We start from the raw sequence: 18,224 nt of genomic DNA, 5'->3' as shown, positions 1-18,224 counted from the left end.
ATCAAATCCTTGTGGAAAGTAATTGAGGGAAAGATTCTTACAACTTAATAAACATTTGACCAGCTAAAATCGAATCCTTATGGGCTCTGGTCAAAAGTAGTGCACTAGATACAGAATGGGGTGCCATTTGGGATATATTTGATCCCTAGGTGTTGTGATGTCATAGGAGTCTAAGACCATTTGTCAGGGAAAGTGTAGTCTTATTTCTACAAGTAGTTGGCATGTGAACAACCTTCTACAAAAGGATTTGTTTAAAAAGTAGTGAGATGGAATGAATGTGCAGTGATGAGCGTGGAGTGTACTGTACACTAGTCCTGGCATGATAAAATAAACACAGAGAGGCTGCTAGGATTCTTCCTCTATAAAAGCATTCTAACTAAGATGTGGTGAAAGACTGGGTATTGGTTTTAAAGGGGATATTTGGACAAAGGTAAGTGAGGTGTTTTTGTTGAACGAGGACTCTACAGTTAAACGGAAAACCTTACAATATACAGTACTTCTTCAGCCTGTGTAACATGAGTCGTTAGGCTCAGTTGATAAAGACAAGTGTAAACTTCTGTCTGGACTTCTGAGACTTTTTTCCCATCACAGTGGACACAAAAGAGTCCTTCCGCCTGAAGCTTGTACAACTGCTGTCTGTCTCTGTTGTCAGACATAACCGACAAGGGATATGATCTTTGTCATCCCCAGCGCAACCACAGCTCCCTTCAACACCATGGCTCGTTCCAAGTCATCCGGGACCTGCTGTAACCTGGTGATGGCACTGCTGACCCTGTGGTCCATGGTCTCCCTCATCGTTATCGTGGTGTGGGCCACCTCTCCTCACATGAAGGGCGTGTCCCAGTGCAACGTAGCCCAACAGGTGTGGACCACAGTGTGCCTGCTTGTTCAGCAGTATAGTGCCCTCCCTATCTGGGTACAAACCAGGGTACACTGTCTGTACAAGAGCTCGAGCCAGTGCTTGCTGTGAGCTTACCGGTACAATCTTAACTCTGTTACACAGTCCCTGACGGAGAAGATGGAGGGGGCGAAGGTTGTGTGGGAGAAGGAAAAGCAGGCCTTGCTGGAGTCTGTAAGGCTGAGCCAGGAGAACCAAACCACACTGCAGCAGGAGATGGAGGTTGTCGCTGAGAGACTGAGAGAGAATTACGTGTCCCTGAGCCTCAGCCTGCAGGAGAATGTGAGTGTAGCCTCCAATGTCATTTTAGACATTCACATGTTTGACATCCTTGTTCATGTTCAGAATACATAGATTATAGATTGTATGCTGTTGATGTTCAGAATACATAGACTATAGATTGTATGCTGTTCATGTTCAGAATACAACTCCTTGGCATTAAAACTTTTGGTCAAAACTATCTATTCTTAAACAACATATAGATTGTCAGTGACTGTAGATTTGCTTTGTACACAGGCGATGCTGCTTGCGAATGAAACAGCACAAAGGAGTGCTATTTTCCTGCACAGAGACACACAGAGAAATATGTCCCTAGATCTGAGTCTACAGAGAGGTACGGTATTACTGGATCAAAGAATACATGTATTTAAAAAAAAAAAAACATTTTTAACCTTTTTAACCTGGCCATAAATCATATCACTCTCGTGATAGCGATCACAGAATAACCAACATATCTTACATTATAAATGTTATTTTATGACACTAGAAGATGTTCCGTTTTTTATTACTGTAGACCATTTTGAGTGGTTACGATTCAACTTCACCCAAGCTGTCCACCAGTCCCACTCCTGCTCTGCTTCATGTGATGCTTCAAATAGCCAGGCGGTGGCAGCAATGAGTCAAATGAAAGCCTGCGAGTCCAGCAAACACTATATGATGACACAAATGTGAGTATACAGCAGCTCATATGTAAAAATATATATAAATACAAAAAACTAAACTAAAAACTGTATTTGTGCTGTAGACACCAGCATTCCCGTTATTGTTCAGTTTAATTTCCACTAAACAAATACCTTAAAAAGGACATTGTGTTTTGTATTACAGGGAAAGAAGAGGTTGCAAGATCAATGGTAATTCACCACAAGAATCACTTCTGTTTATTGCTCATACACACTATGATTGATAACCTCATATATGCAGGCTTGTATCAAACCAACATGGCATAATAGTTTGCAATTACTTTAGTTTATCTGTGTCCTAATGTTTTTTTCCTACTTTCTCTCAGGATTGTCATCCAGTGCTTTTTGACTGTGAGGAAATATGAGGGCCTCATTGTTAATCTGAAGGGTTTATTAATTCATGTGATTAACACATACTTATTTCACCTTGCTCTGTGTGTACTGTTATATGTTATATTTTTCTGTAGGGTTGGAAACATGTTGCACTGCTTTGCCATGTGTCTGTGTTATTCCTCTGTGGATAAAACACTCCTGGGGGTAGATCAGCTTTAATATTACAGATAGATGGTGGGTTCTATCAATGTCATTTTCTGCATCATTTCTAATCCCCCGTGTATTTTTCACACTACAGTATTGCACTCATGACATGATTGTGATGGAATAACATGTAACATTTTCCAGCCATGACCAGAACCCTATGTGGGGCGGCAGGTAGCCTAATCGTTAGAGCGTTGGGCCAAAGATCTAGCTCATCAGTCGAGGTTGCGACACCAGGAATTAAAGTGTAACGAATTCAGGTGGCATTTTCTACCAAGTACGAACATACTCGCCCATGCCGACCCTGTATCGAATCCCAACGAGGTTGCTGTATTTAGCCTTGCATGTTTTTTTAATGCTTTCTTTTCCCTACCCTGACAATCTGAGAGTAGAAAAGTATCGGGCTTCAACCGACAATCCTCGTTCCTCTCACCCCGTAAATCTGTCATCATCATCCATAACTTTTTATTATGAAAACCTGTCTCTTTTCGTCAAATCGCTCACCCTCTTCAGGACTCACATTTATAGAATGTGTTAAGCCTGAACACCACAGGAGTTAAATCTTGTTCATCTCAAATGAGAGAAACGGTTTAATTTACACATTTAATATCAAGTTCACATCGAAAGCGTAATGTTGGAGTTGTTTTGATTATAAATCAAGGAAGTAATTGAAGACACAGAATTGGAGAAAGACGTGAGAATGACAAATGTACTCGAATTGTTTGAAATCAGTGCACAAAGCACACAAGCAGGAACATTAAATAGTTTATACAATGGAGCATTCAAAGACTGACATTAATTGAACAAAACAAAATGTAATTAGAGAATTCAGCTAATGGCTTTTGTGCTCAGAGTGCATTAAGAGTATGGGGAGAATACTTTTTAGTAATAGGTCAATGAAAAATGATGCTGTATTACAGTTAATTAAATAAACACCACAGAGGGACAAACAATTGAACACAAATAATTACAATTATATATAATTAACTGAAAATGAAGAGTGACTGATCGCTGGCTCCATCAGAATGCCCAGCCCATAAGGAGCAGAGGACGGGACTGGCACAGGTGTGAAGATCATGAACAGAGGCCCAGCCGGGCACAGGTGTGGAGATCATGAACAGAGGCCCAGCCGGGCACAGGTGTGGAGATCATGAACAGAGGCCCAGCAGGGCACAGGTGTCAAGGCCACGGAGAGAGAACCAGCTGGTGGTGGAGTAGTCCGTACAGGAGCAGAGGACGGATGCGGGTAGAGGTGTGGACTGGATGCTGGATGGTGGGACCACTACAAAGTAATCTGATTGGCAGCATGTTTTTTTGCATCACTCTTCATCAATGCCACCAAATACCCAGCATACCACAGAGCATTTTCAACAACCTACTTGAAGGTCTTCTTCCTCAGAAGGCTGAACTGCCTTGTTTCTGGGTTGCCAACTCGGGGCAGTACAGCCCTCCTGGCCAAACTTATCCAGAGATATAGCCCTGGTGTACTCTTTTAGAACCGTCTCCTGAAATGGCAAGCATCCTCTCTGTCAAATCAAATTAAATCAAATCCAATTTTAATCATCATATATATACAGAATACAGTGGGGTGTAAACAGTGCAATGAAATGCTTACTTACAAGCTACCTCTCAACATACCCCCAAGACATGCTGTATGACAAGGGGTATGATATTTGTGCGTCTGTAACTTTCTCACTAATCATTCTTCACAATTCATCAGGACTATCGGTAATCCTGGTAGCATCCACATTAATGTAGAAGTGTTTAGAAACATATTATTCTATTCTTATTTACAATAAGTGACTCCAAAATGACACAATACATGATTTATCAGTAATTTGTATTGGGCACAAAATAATCTCAAACACAACCAAAACAAAGAGCAAATGTTTGTAGTCACAAGCTTGATGTAATCATTGCGTGCTATGAATAACGGACCAAATATTAAACTTTTGACTACTTTAATACTTTTGGTTCCTCTTAAATGGGGGGACTATGTACAAAAAGTGCTATAATAAAAAGTGCTGTAATATGGATGAAAATACCCTCAAATTAAAGCTGACAGTCTGCACTTTGTATCATTGCAAATCCAAAGTGCTGGAGTACAGAGCCGAAACAACAAAACATTTCACCATCCCAATACTTTAGATGGAGTATTTGGCTGTTTTGACTGCCAGAGCCAATTCACGCTTTAAAAAGAACATTCATGGTACATGGACTAAGGCGTAACGTTAGCCCGAACAGGAACGTAGGACAGGGGAATGAGGAGCCCAAGTGTGGAGGACAGAGGCCCAGGTGGTGGAGTAGCCCGTACAGGAGAGGAGGACAGGGGGCTGACTGATGCAGCTGTGGACTGGATGCTGGTAGAGGGGGTGGGAGTAGGACGACAGGTGCCAACAAGAGGCAGGGCTGTCTCCAGCCCAGGAACTGTCAGGTCCTGATATTCCACAAGCACCACAAAGCCCTCATCATCCTCCCCTTGGACATCAGGATCACCTGTCTCCAGTTCCTCAATGGCAGCCTTGTGATCCTGCAGCACCAAACCAGTCTGATCAAAAAGGTACTTCAAACCTATCAGCTCCCCCAAAGAAACAAACTACATAAATGAGAATACACTGGACTGAGAATGGAATAATTCTATAATAACATTTCACAAAGAGAAATGTGTTGCTGTTTGTATTACATATAAAAGCTGCATTAGATTATTATTCACATTATATTGCCATTACCAGTGTATTTCGTGTGGAACAGTGTAAGGAACCATATGTTCCAACTGATGACCTTCCTACTGCACAGAATGTGGGCAATACAACTTTACCTGCCAGAGCTTCCTGGGCATCCAGAGCAGCAGAGGATCGGCAAAGTATCTTTCCATCTCTACTGAGCTGCAGATGGTGGTGGAGGGCAGTCCCACCACATTTTGTCAACCCTGGCAAAGTCCATCTCTGGAATCCCATTCCCCGACCACCTGAACAACGCCTTGGACATCCACTTATGGTCCACATCAGGCAAAATGCTTTGCCATCCCTTGGGAAGGCATACATCTCTCCCTGAAATCATAACACAACAACATTTCCCACATGAGAAATAATGTATTGATGATACATTCCCCAAAGAACAGGTGATCATATCACATGAGACATACCGTGTAACGTTAGGCCTGTAATATCATTTCAAATGCAAGTCATCACTATAAATACTTCAAAGACAGGCTGGAAGGGCTGAAAAGTAGAACTATTAACTTAATTGGATCAATAGATTAAACACCATCAAAAGACGATCCTTTGTTTTACTTATCTATTATCGCTATCAACTAAGCGTCATCATTAATGAAAATAATAACTCCAGATTAGTATGAAAATAGTGAGGTTAACAGACTATTTTGATGGTCTAAGTCATCGGACGTTAAACTAGCTAAATTTACGTTACTTCGTTAACATGTGTCAGTGTTAAAACACCAGTTTACTAACGCGTTAGCGTTACCGTAGCTACACTCTAAATCTTGTTAACCGAACCGTGCTAACATATTAGTTACTGTAGCCTAACACAGTGATCTTACCTGCTAGATATTCCGATCGATTATGATGATGATCAATGAAAACTCAAACAAAAAAATGTAGCTAACGTTACTTCAGAAAATAAACATAATTCGCGAATAAAATTAACTAAAAGAAAATATATATTTTCCATGGTCCTCTTGGAGAGAGTTTAAAGGTCCCGCCATAGCTCTATCCTCATTGGTGAATTCTTGGTTACTGGTTGGTTGCACTGGCCTCTCGGATTGGTTGGCGAGAGAAATTATTAGTTACAGACGGCGATATGATTGGTTGTCAGAACCAGAAATTTCCTCGACTCAAGAGTGTCAGGGGGGGTCCAAGCAGGTTACCGGATCGAATCACCGAGCTGAAGGTAAACATCTGTCGTTCTGCCCCTGAGCAAGGCACTTCCCCGGTAGGCCGTCATTGTAAATAAGATTTGTTCTTATTGTTATGTTTTTATTTGATTTATTATTGTCTCAGACACTAATGTTTAATCACTAGTTTGTTACAGTCATATTAAATTCCTTTTAATTCCTTTCCTATTTTGGTTTTCTGCCTAAATATTTAATGTTGTCAACTTGTCTTGAAATAAAGGAAAATATAATTGCGTTGTTCCTAAATTCAGTGTATTGTGCTACATATGCCATGAATCAAAGGGCGCAAAACACGACGATATTAAATTGTGTTTTGGCTCAAGAGTTGCATTAGCGTCATGGCAGCAACATTAGTGTCCTGGTAGAAACATTAAAACTTCCGGTTTTCCGATTTGCCTTCACAATAAAAGTCTGCGGTAAAACGCTGTGTATGACATTAAATCAATTATTTCGTGCAGCTTTACATAGTGCACAATGTTAAAACTAAAGACAATTACTACTCCATATAAGATACATAATATTATAAGGTGGAGCAGATTGACCGATGCGAAATGGCTAGCTAGTTAGCGGTGGTGCGCTGTGGAGCGATGGGTAACGATGCTCCATGGGTGTCAGTTGTCTGTGTGTGCAGAGGGTCCCTGGTTCGAGCCCGGGTAGGGCGAGGAGAGGGACGGAAGCTATACTGTTACATTGGCTTATAGAGCAAAAACTATTCTGGGTACTGTAGCATTATTTAAGTGCCAGCTGATGGGTCATCAATTGTGGATGGGCTTCCCATTGTATTAAAACGGGTTAAACCACCGGAACACACTTAGCCCAATGGGCAATCTGCAAGCAGTTTTCTGGACAACACAGAAAAGTGAACAGTTGCAGTGTATTTTCTAAGAACCGATATAATACCAATATCGAATCGAAAATGCAACTGATATTGATTTTCCATATTTGTGCCCATCACTAATTGAATGTATGTATTTGATAAGGGATTGCTACAAATGAATGTATCATAAAGTGTGTTAGACCATAAATGTTTTGCCGAAACATTTTATGAAATGAATTAAGTATGACCATGAATTTTAACTGACACATTTGATACAATTGGTGACTGAAGTGACTGTGTCCCTATAGCCTGGTTGATGTTGATTATGTTTAAATTGTAAATAAATTAGATTTTTGTTTTGACAAAAACAAATTGCCTTATGGGTTTGTTATTTGAGTGTTGATAGTTTAGTGTGTATAGGCATTGACTTCAGGACCATAGATGGCACCTGGTCATTTGAAGGTGGTTTATATACAGACCTTACTGAGTACTCCCAACCACACTTTTCCCTCTGCACATAGAATCATTTGTTTATATTTTAGACACCATTTTAAGCTATTTGACCACAGTAAAAGGCCAGCAACACTCTGTATTATTTAGAGCCACGTGAAATGACACCATATATACATTCTACAGACACTACTGACTATCCCCTACAATACTTTTAGTACCGTCCCCAGGATACTTTTTGCTCTACAAGCCAACATGTATTCCATATACAGTGATTCGCATTGGGGGAATTTATTTGACCTTGGAACATGTATTACAACCAAAATGTAATGCAAATGTCACTTAAATATGAACAATGTTAATGTTTAAACAATTATTTACACGTTATTGACACTTTTCTACTATTAGGTGGGCGAATTTTATTTTGAAAATGTTCGAAATTCCGTGACCCGGAACTACTTTTTTAAGAGTTGCTGACGAGACGCTGTTGCAACCTTTCAAGTAGAAGAAAGTATTCCATCTATCTTGCTGTGTCTATGTGTATGTATACATCTTTATACAAATCAGTATTTGGAACCTTCTATGCTACTATTATTTCTTGCTGGGTTGTTAGCGAAATAATAATTGCAATCCGATACAGTAGCTAGCTATCTGATTAGCCAGTACAGAGTATGCGATATAATTATCGTTAGCTTGCTACTGTTGCTTGACCAGCAAACACGGTGTGCATGCATATGCGGATGTACAGTAAATACAAAAAGTTATCAAAGCTAGGCAACTGTCTGTAATCTCATTCGATAATTTTTGTTGTGAAATTTCCACGAGACTGATCAGTGGAGTGTCGACAACAGATGTGTTGCTAGTTAATTTACTTGACCTACCTGTTGGTATTGTTGTCGATGGTAAACCCACAATCCCCACAACTAGCTAGTTACACGCAAAAGCGTTTAGGTATGTTGTTATAGCTAGCAAAGCAGAACTTTCAATTATTTACAAACTGTGGTTAGCAGAACAGATTTTTCCTCAAAAACTTCTTAGATGCACACAACAAGCCCTAAGATTACACCCCTCTCTGAAATTCACATGGCTTTATTTGATCAACACAAAGAATAAACCTGTTCACATCCTGCATGGTTCCACCACAGCTCAAGATGATGAGCTTTGTCCTCCTGAGGAGCTGAAGCACTGGAGCTTGCCTGGCCCTGAACATGAATTCTCCAGAGGACAGTTCTTCCTCTTCCACACAGAAGACCTCGGTTTGGGCCGACCAGCAGACAGCCACTGCACAGCTGGGAGTTATCCCTCCGTCTCCCACACACTGCTTTGGGGATGGGGAAGGAACCAGCTCTGCTATCCCAGCTGAAACACCTGTTTCAACCAACCCTTCTTGCCCATCTCAAACACTTGTTTCACCCCCAAAAAAGAGGATCGCAGAGAAAGGAACCTTTGCATCACAGCCACAGGGTGAACGTCGCAAGAGGGGTAGGCCACGCAAACACAAGAAACCCCAGACTGACACAGAACACCATATCCACCAGGCCCAGTCCCCGACAGCTACACATCCATGTTTACAGCCAGAGGACCAAACAGAGGCTGTGACACTGACACCCAGCTCACCTGTGATACCTGAGGACAGGTGTCAGTCACCTGAGGCCACCTTTGAACCACCATGCCTTGCCTTGGACTTACAGAGCCTCAATAAGGGACAGAGTAAGAATGGGCCCCATCTCTCCAGTGCTTCTGTTGGACAAGGAGACCTAACAGGCCCTAATGTTCTAACCACTGGTAGTATCACTGCCACTGGGATATTTATAAGTAAATGTGCCAAAGAGCAAAGGACTCTGTGCCAGTCACCACAGAATCTGACGGATGGGAGAAAGGCGGCAAAAAAATCACAAATTCATAAGGTCGATCAGCCACAGGAGACCGTGACAAATGGGGAAAATACATCTAAACCCTTACCGACTATTAAGGTAGGACAGGAGAATTGCCTGACACAAAAGACTGGGCAAAAAAGGAAATATACAAAAAAATCACAGAGCCATAAGGTAGGCCAGCCAAGGGACACTGACCAGTCACAGGAGAGTGAGACAGTGAGAAATGGGGGAAATACATCTATAAAATCACCAACCCATAAGATAGACTGGTCACATGAGACGGTGAGAAAGAGGACATATACAAAAAAATCTCAGACCCCTAAGTTTGACCAGTCACAGGAGGAGTCTGTAACAAAAAAGAAAAAGGGCTCTAAAATATCTCCAACCCATAAGGGAGAGCAGTCACAAGAGATGGTAACAAAGAGGAAATATACCAAAAAAACACAGCGCCATAAGGGAGACAAGGAGACTGTGAGAAATGGGAAAAAGACAACTATGAAATCACCAACACACCAGCTAGACCAGTCACAAGAGTTGGTAACAAAAAGGAAAAAGGTGTCTAAAATATCTTCAACCCACAAGGTAGACCACTCACAAGAAACTGTGAAAAAGAGGAAATATACAAAAAAATCACAGACCCAGGAGATTGACCAGTCACAATCCCCAGAGACTGGAAAAAATACATCTATGAAATCGCTGACGAATAAGGTAATCAAGGTGGCATCGAAAAAATCACAAAGCCATACCGTAGAACAGTCACTAGGGATTGACCAATCACAAGAGACCGTGAGAAAGAGGAACTACACAAAAAAATCTCAGAAGCATAAGGAGGACTCACATGAGACTGTGAGAAATGGGGAAAAGACATCCAAAAAATCGCAGAAGCATAAGGTAGAGTTACGAGACACGAAACAGTCACAGGAGGAGACTGTAAAAAATAGGAAATATACTAAGAAATCAAAGACCCACAAGGTAGACTCGGGAGTCCTCTCCTTACTCCCTGTGTTATCTGCAGACCTCTCCCTCAACCTTTCCTCTCCCACATTCAGCTCTACTGGGCTTCCAAAGAGAAAATATACAAAAAAATCACAGACCCTCAAGGTAGACTCCGATGTCCCATCCTCACTCATTGTACTGTCTGCAGACCTCTCCTCCAGCCTGCAGAGTAGCCGCTCTCCTACTCGCAGCCCTTCTGGCATCCCCTTCTCACCAAACACGCCTAAGAAAGTCCGAGGCAGACCTCAGCGGGTCCAGCAGCAGCTCTTTCTTAGCTCCACGCCAGGCCCTCACCCCAGATCCTCCACAGGAACAGACAACCCCCTCTCTGCCTCCCTGTCTCACTTGGGACTGGGCCCACAGAACGCCTCACCCATCACCCCCTGGAAGCTGTTGGAACTAAGCCCTCTGGAGAAGGTACTGTATTATCATCTTCATCACTGATTAGAAACATTTATTTATTTAACCTTTAAGGTTAAAACCTGTTTTCACTTTGTCATTATGAGGTATTGAGTGTAGATTGAGGAAAAATGTTTTATTTAATAAATTTTAGAATAACAAAATGTGGGAAAAGGAAAGGGGTCTGAATACTTTCCGAATGCACTGTATTTCCTCTTATCAAAAACAAGTTATCATGAACCTCAGGTCACCTCCTTCCTTTTCCTTTAACACTATATTACATTGTCAGGTGAATGGTCAAACACTGAATAGTGCTCAGGATTGTGGTCAGTGTTTAAAAGTAATCACAGTTAAATAACCTTCTCTCTTGCCTATTGCATTTCAATCTGTTTAAATGAAATCCCAGTATTCATATGTTTAATACATATTGTTAAAAAAATAAATGTAATCTCTCCCAGACACACTTAGCTTTACCCGGTAGTAAACCTCGGGGTAGACCCAGAGTTAGGCCAAAGAACTCGGCTACAGTGAAGGGAGTGAAAACTCAGGGTGGTAAGAAGAAGGTGAAGGCTGCAGCAGAGGGAGGGTCCCAGACCTTCAGCTCTGAGGAAGGCCCCCCAGCCAAACTCAGACGTAGAAGCAGGAAAGGCCAGACAGCAGAGGGAGCTGGCCTGCAGAGCGGTTACACTACCAGCACTGAGCCACGCTCCAGACCCAGGTTTGAGCTGCAGGAGTCAGACTCACCAGACACAGACACAGGAGATGCCTCCCTGTCCTCAGACCTCTCCATCGAGTTAAGCGTACAGGAAGACCGTGTAACATCACTGACTCTTGAAGAGGAGGAAGAGCAAGACGATGAGGAAGATCTGCCCAGTTTCTTAAATAACACAAGTGAGTAATGTGCTGACTAGACTGGCTACGTTGCGTGGGCAAGCATTGCTAAATAAATGTACACGTGTGTTATTAGGGCCGGGAAATACCAGTATTGTGATACTCATTAGTATTGTGGCAAGGAAACAAAACACAAAGCATATTTCATTTCTGTAGGAAAACAGCCCTAATGTTGGAAAAAATGTTTGTCATCCAGAGTCACATTTATTTGTTTTCCAAACTATAGCACACAATATTTTACATAAAGCAGGTTTTTAAAGGGCCAAAGAGTTTGACTGCTTCGTGGTTTCATTTTTGCCATGGAAAAAATATTGTGATACTGGTATCGTCCCGGCCCTACATGTTATTCAATTATTTAACCCAAACTGCTGGCGCGTGTCAACATTGAGATGCCTGAAGCACTGCAAGTCCCCCCTCTCCCATCTACTCATTGGTTTTCACAAGCATGTTAACCAACGTGGGTGATTGAAAGATGAGTCAAACTAGTTTTCCTGTTTTATCTCTCGATTAATTGTCAGAGTAGACAACACACATTTCTGTATGACTCAAAATGGGTCAAAATTATACACAGATCCAGCTAAAAAAAAAATAGGACCATATGCATTTCAGGTAAAATGACAACCCGATGTTTATCTCCCAGGACAAATGAGCTAGCAGCAACAAGCTAGCTAAATGTCCATCATTGTTTCATGTGTTTCGACCTGTCCCCAATTTAATATAGTGGGTTCACAGTTGGTTTTGGTATTTTAACCTGCGTGTCATGAATGTGTCTGGTGGGGATAGACAAAATCAACAAGCACATGTGGATGCACGTGGGGGGTGGTTTGGTGTGTTAGAGAGAGAGCGCGTTGGTTAACTCCCTTAATGACATGATGCCTTCCTGCATGTGTACTATAGCTTATGTTGAGTTGTTAATTAAAACTAAAATAACCCGTAGTTATTTGTCTCTTTTCAGAGCCACTGTCCATAACGGAAGGAATATGTGTTTGGTGCAAATTTAGAAGCTATCCTTTCTGGCCGGCAATGGTGAGTATTGATTGCTGTGCTTCAACTAAACTCATATTGAATAGTCATCAGTAACTGAACTAGAAACTGTTTGACTCCATAGGTGAAGAGTGTGAACCGTAAGCTGAAGAAGGCCAGCATTGTGTTTATTGATGACCTGCTGTTTGACAAAAAGAGGATACGAAAAGGGTAGGAACCAAAACTCTGTGCAGCCCTTCCCACAGTCATTCCCAATGAGCTGTAACTGGTGTCCATTGCCCGATTAGCCTCCGCGCTCTAATATTAACTGTTGTCTTTTTGTGTTTCTTTCAAAGCTTTTCTGTGTCCCTAAAAACATTGAAGCCTTTTGACTGTGAAGAGGCTGATCAGCTAGTGGTAAGGGTAACTGAAGAAAACAGTTTCTTAAGAATACTGACTCCACAGAACTAATATATAATATAGATACAGTTTTTATATATATAAATATATATTTGTACAGATCCTTGAGTCATGGGGCTGTGCATTATCATATATATATATATATATATATATATATATATATATACTCTGAACAAAAACCTTATTTCTCTCAATTTTTGGGGGCAAATTTGTTTACATCCCTGTTAGTGAACATTTATCCTTTGCTAAGATAATCCATCCACCTGACAGGTGTGGCATATCAAGAACCTGATTAAACAGCATCATTACACAGGTGCACCTTGTTTTTGGGACAACAAAAGGCCATTCTAAAATGTGCAGTTTTGTCACACAACACAATGCTGTAGATGTCTCAAGTTTTGAGGAAGCGTGCAATTGGCATGCTGACTGCAGGAATGTCCACCAGAGCAGTGAATTTAATGTTAATTTCTCTACCATAAGCCGCTTCCGATGTGGTTATAGAGAATGTGGTAGTACGACCAACCGGCCTCACAACCGCAGACCACATGTAACCACGCCAGCCCAGAACATCCACATCTGGCTTCTTCACCTGCAGGATAATCTGAGACCAGCCACCCGGACAGCTGATGAAACTTCGATGGCCACTGGCAGGCTGGAGAAATGTGCTCTTCATGGGTGAATCATGGTTTCAACTATACCGGGAAGATGGCAGACAGCGTCTATGGCGTCGTGTGGGTGAGCGGTTTGCTGATGTCTATGTTGTGTACATAGTGTTCCTTGTTGGCGGTGGGGTTATGGTATGGGCAGGCATAAGCTACGGACAACAAACACAATTGCATTTTATCGATGACAATTTGAATACACAGAGATACCGTGACGAGATCCTGAGGCCCATTGTCGTGCATTTAATATGCCGCCATCAATATGCCGCCATCACCTTATGTTTCAGCTCGATAATGCACAGCCCCATGCCGCAAGGATCTGAACACAATTCCTGGAAGCTGAAAATGTCCCAGTTCTTCCATGGCCTGCATACTCACCAGACATGTCACCCATTGAGCATGTTTGGGATACTCTGGATCGACATGTACGACAGCGTGTTCCAGTTCCCGCCAATATCCAGCAACTTCACACAGCCATTGAAGAGGAGTGGGACAACATTCCACAGGCCACAATCAACAGCCTGATCAACTCTATGCGAAGGAGATGTCGTGCTGCATGAGGCAAATGGTCACACCAGATACTGACTGGTTTTCTGATCCACGCTCAATTATATATATATTTTTTAAAGGTATCTGTGACCAACATATTGCTTAACTGTATTCCCAGTCATGTGAAATCCATAGATTAAGGCCTAATGCATTTATTTCAATTGAATGATTTCCTTATGTAACAGTAAAATATATGAAATTGTTTTGTTTTTGTTCAGTGTATATTTTGTCAACATTTCTGGTGACTGTTGTGTTGATGTTTCCTGTTGTCTGTAGTGTAAAGCCAGAGAGAAGTATGATGCTGCCATCAAATGGTGTCTGGCGTTGATAGCCGACTATAGAATCCGTATCGGTAAACTATTCTGCACTTCTCTTAGAATGAGCACCTTGATCCAGATTATACTCCGTGTTATATTCCCCATTACTGTTGTTAATGTTTGTATTGTCTTTGCAGGGTGCGGCTTCACCGGTTCCTTCATTGAATACTTTTCTGATGACATAAGTAAGTTCATGTCCGTTCACTGATGTTTTCTGATGTTGATACAGTGACATTCCCACAAGTCATCTCAAATGCTGTCTGTCCTGTTTAAACAGGTCTTTAGTACCACATAATGTGTTCTCTGTGACTGAGATAAAGGTTAGATGGATCAATACATTACCTGTATGATCCCTCCCCCAGGCTGCCCAGTGAGAAGGTGCTACCCCCGGGGCACCTCAGACCTCACCTTCCCCAGTAAGCTAATTCTGGAGGAGCAGTATGTAACCTCTGACCCGGAAGGGGACGATCAGGAGGGCAGCAAACGGCAGGAGGAGGAGAGGAGGAGGAAGCTGCTGCCTGACCGTTCCAAGGCTGCACGTAACCGTGCCAACGAGAAACTGGTGGACTTCGTCGTCAGGCAGCGCCGGGTGGAGACACGCCTTCTAGTGAGTAACCATGCCGATGCCTCTCTCTCTCTCCCAGGCACTCTGTATAGCAGTTGTTTTCTCCCTCCATCTGTCCGTCCCTCTCCTTTGCCTGTCAGTATCTTCTCTCCATCCCCCTCTCTCTGTCCATTCTCTCTCCTTCCATCTTTCTCTGTATGTAATATGGTCTCCAAACTTGAGTAGCTCTATATGTAGAAGATAAACCCTCTCTCTAACCCCAGGGTGTAATCAGTGGTCAGCAGCAGTCTAAGTGGCTGCGTTGGTTCCTGGCAGCCAGTCGGTCAGTTGTGGACACGTACCTGGAGGACGAAGAGCAGCTGGACCAGGTGTACCAGTACCTGAGAGGGGTGTACGAGACCGCCCCCCTCACCGCACCCTGTCTGGCCGATGTAGACCTCATCCGCTTGGTACTGGACGTGCTGTTACCAGAGGTCAGAATGCTGTAGAATAGAATACAACTTTATTGTCCATCGAAACACGTGTCTTTCTTTGCTGTCTGTTTTTAATACCATTCTTTATTGTTGGAAGTGATGTTAGAAGTCCTACTCCAGTCTCCTTTTCACCTCATTTAACACCTGATTTACTTAACAAAAGGCACTTCTCAATAGGTGGTCCAGGTATGACAAGGCACAAGTGGGGGGGTGGGCCTTTCCTATTTTGTTCTCTATTGTCCCTCAAGCAAGCAAGGAGGAAGGCTGGTGACATCAGACCAACTCCTTGAATGCCCTAATCCTTGAAGTGTGCAGTTGTCAAAAAAAATAAACTATTTTGTTTTACCCTTAAGTGTGTTTACACTTATTTTATACTTATTACTATTGTTTTTCAACAGGAAAAGTTCATAAATAGCTAGAGTGTGTCTTAAATGAGTTATTATTCTGAAGGGTGATGTCTTTTTGTGTAGGCTATTATCTATGCCATAGCTGGAGTGGACGAGTTGTCACTGGTGAAGGCAGAAGACAAATACCTGAAAGGGCCCTGTCTGAGTAAAAGGTAAGTGGTCAGTGAATTAAAGGCTAACACCGTTACATTTATTTCTGGGTCTAAATCTGCTTTCTTCTCTTTCCTTCCTCTCCTCAGGGAAAGAGAGGAGTTTGATGCGATGATCGAGCAGCAGATGAAGACGAAAGCATCGATCCGTCAGCATCCTGCACACTGAACATAACACAGCCTACTTGGCTTCCAACCCTCAGACTAAACGGGCCATAGGGTTCTGGTCAAAAGTAGTTTGAATAGTGCCATTTCGGATGCAGCCTCAGAATGCCAGTGTCCTAATCAAATGATGCTTCTAAGCATTATAGGACAGGAAATAAGTAAGTAGCCTTGTCCAAGCAAGAACAGCCAGTAAGGTAGAAGCCTTTTTCTGTACCGTGAAGCAGCTTGATATACAAGTACACCCTCTGGCCAGGACACTGGTCTATCGCAGACAATAAGAACCATATATAACGGTCTCTAAATGTGGCTCTGAGGACAATCAACTGCTGTTGTACATGCTAGCAGTGTACGTTGAGTTATCAAGTCATTGTCAAATCAACTGAAATCTGTGATCGACTGGTCAAGATTTACAGCTTCAACACGGAACTCCTGGGAGGGTGGGACCTCGTATCATTCAGAAAGACTTACGCCGCTGGTTGAAATTGGGACTTCATTTTAGACCAACTGCAACCGTATTTGATCCAACATGGTCACCCGTTTAGACAGTTCAACTGTAAATTCAGGACATTAAAGACACTACTCTATTTTTCTATGGAAAAGTCTGCTCTTTTTTAAATAAATAGTCATATTTGAACGTTCCAGTCTTATTCTATGGTCATGTAAGGTTAGCTTGTTAGTAAGTACCCATTTCCTGGTGACAGTGTTTTAGAACATCAAGCTATACAACATTCTGAATGTGAATCATGTCAACTCATCTATAGTGAAACCCAAATGACACCCTATTCCCTTTATAGTGCACTTTTTTGGTCAGGGCCCAAGTAGTGCCCTATGTAGGGAACCATTTGGGACACACACAGTTACTTGCAATGACACCCAGTGACAGGTCAATAATGAATACATGCAAGTCTGATAAAGGATTTTATTTGTATTATATTTAATACTGAACAAAAATATCAATGCAATATGCAACAATTTCAACAGTTCATATAAAGAAATCAGTCAATTGAAATTAAGTCAAGTAGGCCTTAATCTATGGATTTCACATGACTGGGAATACACATATGTATCTGTTGGTCACAGATATCTTCAAAAAATAGGTAGGGGCGTGGATCAGAAAACCAGTCAGTATCTGCTGTGACCATTTGCCTCATGCAGCGCGACACATCTTCACATAGAGTTGATCAGGCTGTTGATTGTGGAATGTTGTCCCACTCCTCTTCAATGGCTGTGTGAAGTTGCTGGATATTGGCGGGAACTGGAACACGCTGTGTACGCGTCGATCCAGAGTATCCCAAACATGCTCAATGGGTGACATGTCTGGTGAGTATGCAGGCCATGGAAGAACTGGGACATTTTCAGCTTCCAGGAATTGTGTACAGATCCTTGCAACATGCAGCTGTGCTTATGCTGAAACATGAGGCGGTGGTTGAATCGCACAACAATGGGCATCAGGATCTCATGGTATCTCTGCATTCAAATTGCCATCGATGAAATATAATTGTGTTTGTTGTCCATAATCCCACCGCCACCATGGGGCACTCTGTTCACAACGTTGACATCAGCAAACCGCTCACCCACACGCCATACACGTTGTGGTATCCCGGAGGTCTACCCCAGGGGTTGGTGATAGAGGGGAGGTACGTGCCGCGACGTTGGCTCCCTCTGCTGGGAGTATCCGGGGTGGGCACCACGACACTGATGCCACCAATTAGGGGAGAGTGACAACCAGTCGTGCAGGCCATGTAAAGGGAGCACCGTGGGAGAGAAAATGAGAGGCAGGGAGTGGACCAACAGTTGGGAACGGTGCACAGAACCGA

At 42.4% G+C, this 18,224-nt stretch overlaps 2 protein-coding genes across 10 annotated transcripts; both read left to right on the top strand.

Moving 5' to 3' along the window:
• The first annotated feature begins 326 nt into the window (after window positions 1-326).
• On the top strand, window positions 327-2,351 carry LOC112226579. 2 transcript variants are annotated; one of them, XM_024390999.2, is made up of 7 exons: window positions 327-430; window positions 691-862; window positions 1,004-1,180; window positions 1,415-1,511; window positions 1,692-1,845; window positions 2,003-2,028; window positions 2,184-2,351. In XM_024390999.2, exons 2-7 carry the CDS (start codon window positions 716-718, stop codon window positions 2,204-2,206), a joined length of 624 nt encoding a protein of 207 aa, XP_024246767.1. In that variant the 5' UTR covers window positions 327-430; window positions 691-715; the 3' UTR covers window positions 2,207-2,351. The 2 variants fall into 2 exon arrangements, with proteins under 2 accessions (XP_024246767.1, XP_024246765.1); XM_024390997.2 differs by lacking the exon at window positions 2,184-2,351 and having other exon boundaries at window positions 2,003-2,177.
• A 3,908-nt stretch (window positions 2,352-6,259) lies between these two features.
• On the top strand, window positions 6,260-16,999 carry si:dkey-127k13.1 (PWWP domain-containing DNA repair factor 3A). Of its 8 annotated transcripts, none has more exons than XM_042307627.1 (12): window positions 6,260-6,345; window positions 8,720-10,864; window positions 11,305-11,737; window positions 12,693-12,763; window positions 12,846-12,931; window positions 13,057-13,117; window positions 14,608-14,683; window positions 14,786-14,833; window positions 15,011-15,255; window positions 15,477-15,686; window positions 16,157-16,245; window positions 16,333-16,999. In XM_042307627.1, the coding sequence occupies exons 2-12, from the start codon at window positions 8,783-8,785 to the stop codon at window positions 16,409-16,411; spliced, it is 3,480 nt and encodes a 1,159-aa protein (XP_042163561.1). In that variant the 5' UTR covers window positions 6,260-6,345; window positions 8,720-8,782; the 3' UTR covers window positions 16,412-16,999. The 8 variants fall into 8 exon arrangements, 6 of the variants coding, with proteins under 6 accessions (XP_042163561.1, XP_024246762.1, XP_024246763.1 ...); XM_024390994.1 differs by having other exon boundaries at window positions 6,261-6,303; XM_024390992.2 differs by lacking the exon at window positions 6,260-6,345 and adding an exon at window positions 7,488-8,114.
• Window positions 17,000-18,224: the final 1,225 nt, after the last annotated feature.

The sequence above is a fragment of the Oncorhynchus tshawytscha genome, linkage group LG28 (genome assembly GCF_018296145.1).
Source record: "Oncorhynchus tshawytscha isolate Ot180627B linkage group LG28, Otsh_v2.0, whole genome shotgun sequence".
Lineage (NCBI taxonomy): Eukaryota > Metazoa > Chordata > Actinopteri > Salmoniformes > Salmonidae > Oncorhynchus > Oncorhynchus tshawytscha.
This window is presented reverse-complemented; position numbering and strand designations above follow the sequence as displayed.

Bases quoted from the DNA above. Each gene is read 5' to 3' on its own strand.
- si:dkey-127k13.1 (XM_042307627.1), top strand. From the start codon at position 8,783: ATGAATTCTCCAGAGGACAGTTCTTCCTCTTCCACACAGAAGACCTCG. The intron at 11,738-12,692 runs GTGAGTAATGTG...GTCTCTTTTCAG, and splicing joins CAGTTTCTTAAATAACACAA to AGCCACTGTCCATAACGGAA. The intron at 14,684-14,785 runs GTAAACTATTCT...TTGTCTTTGCAG, and splicing joins CGACTATAGAATCCGTATCG to GGTGCGGCTTCACCGGTTCC.
- LOC112226579 (XM_024390997.2), top strand. From the start codon at position 716: ATGGCTCGTTCCAAGTCATCCGGGACCTGCTGTAACCTGGTGATGGCA. The intron at 863-1,003 runs GTGTGGACCACA...TCTGTTACACAG, and splicing joins AGTGCAACGTAGCCCAACAG to TCCCTGACGGAGAAGATGGA. The intron at 1,181-1,414 runs GTGAGTGTAGCC...CTTTGTACACAG, and splicing joins GCCTCAGCCTGCAGGAGAAT to GCGATGCTGCTTGCGAATGA.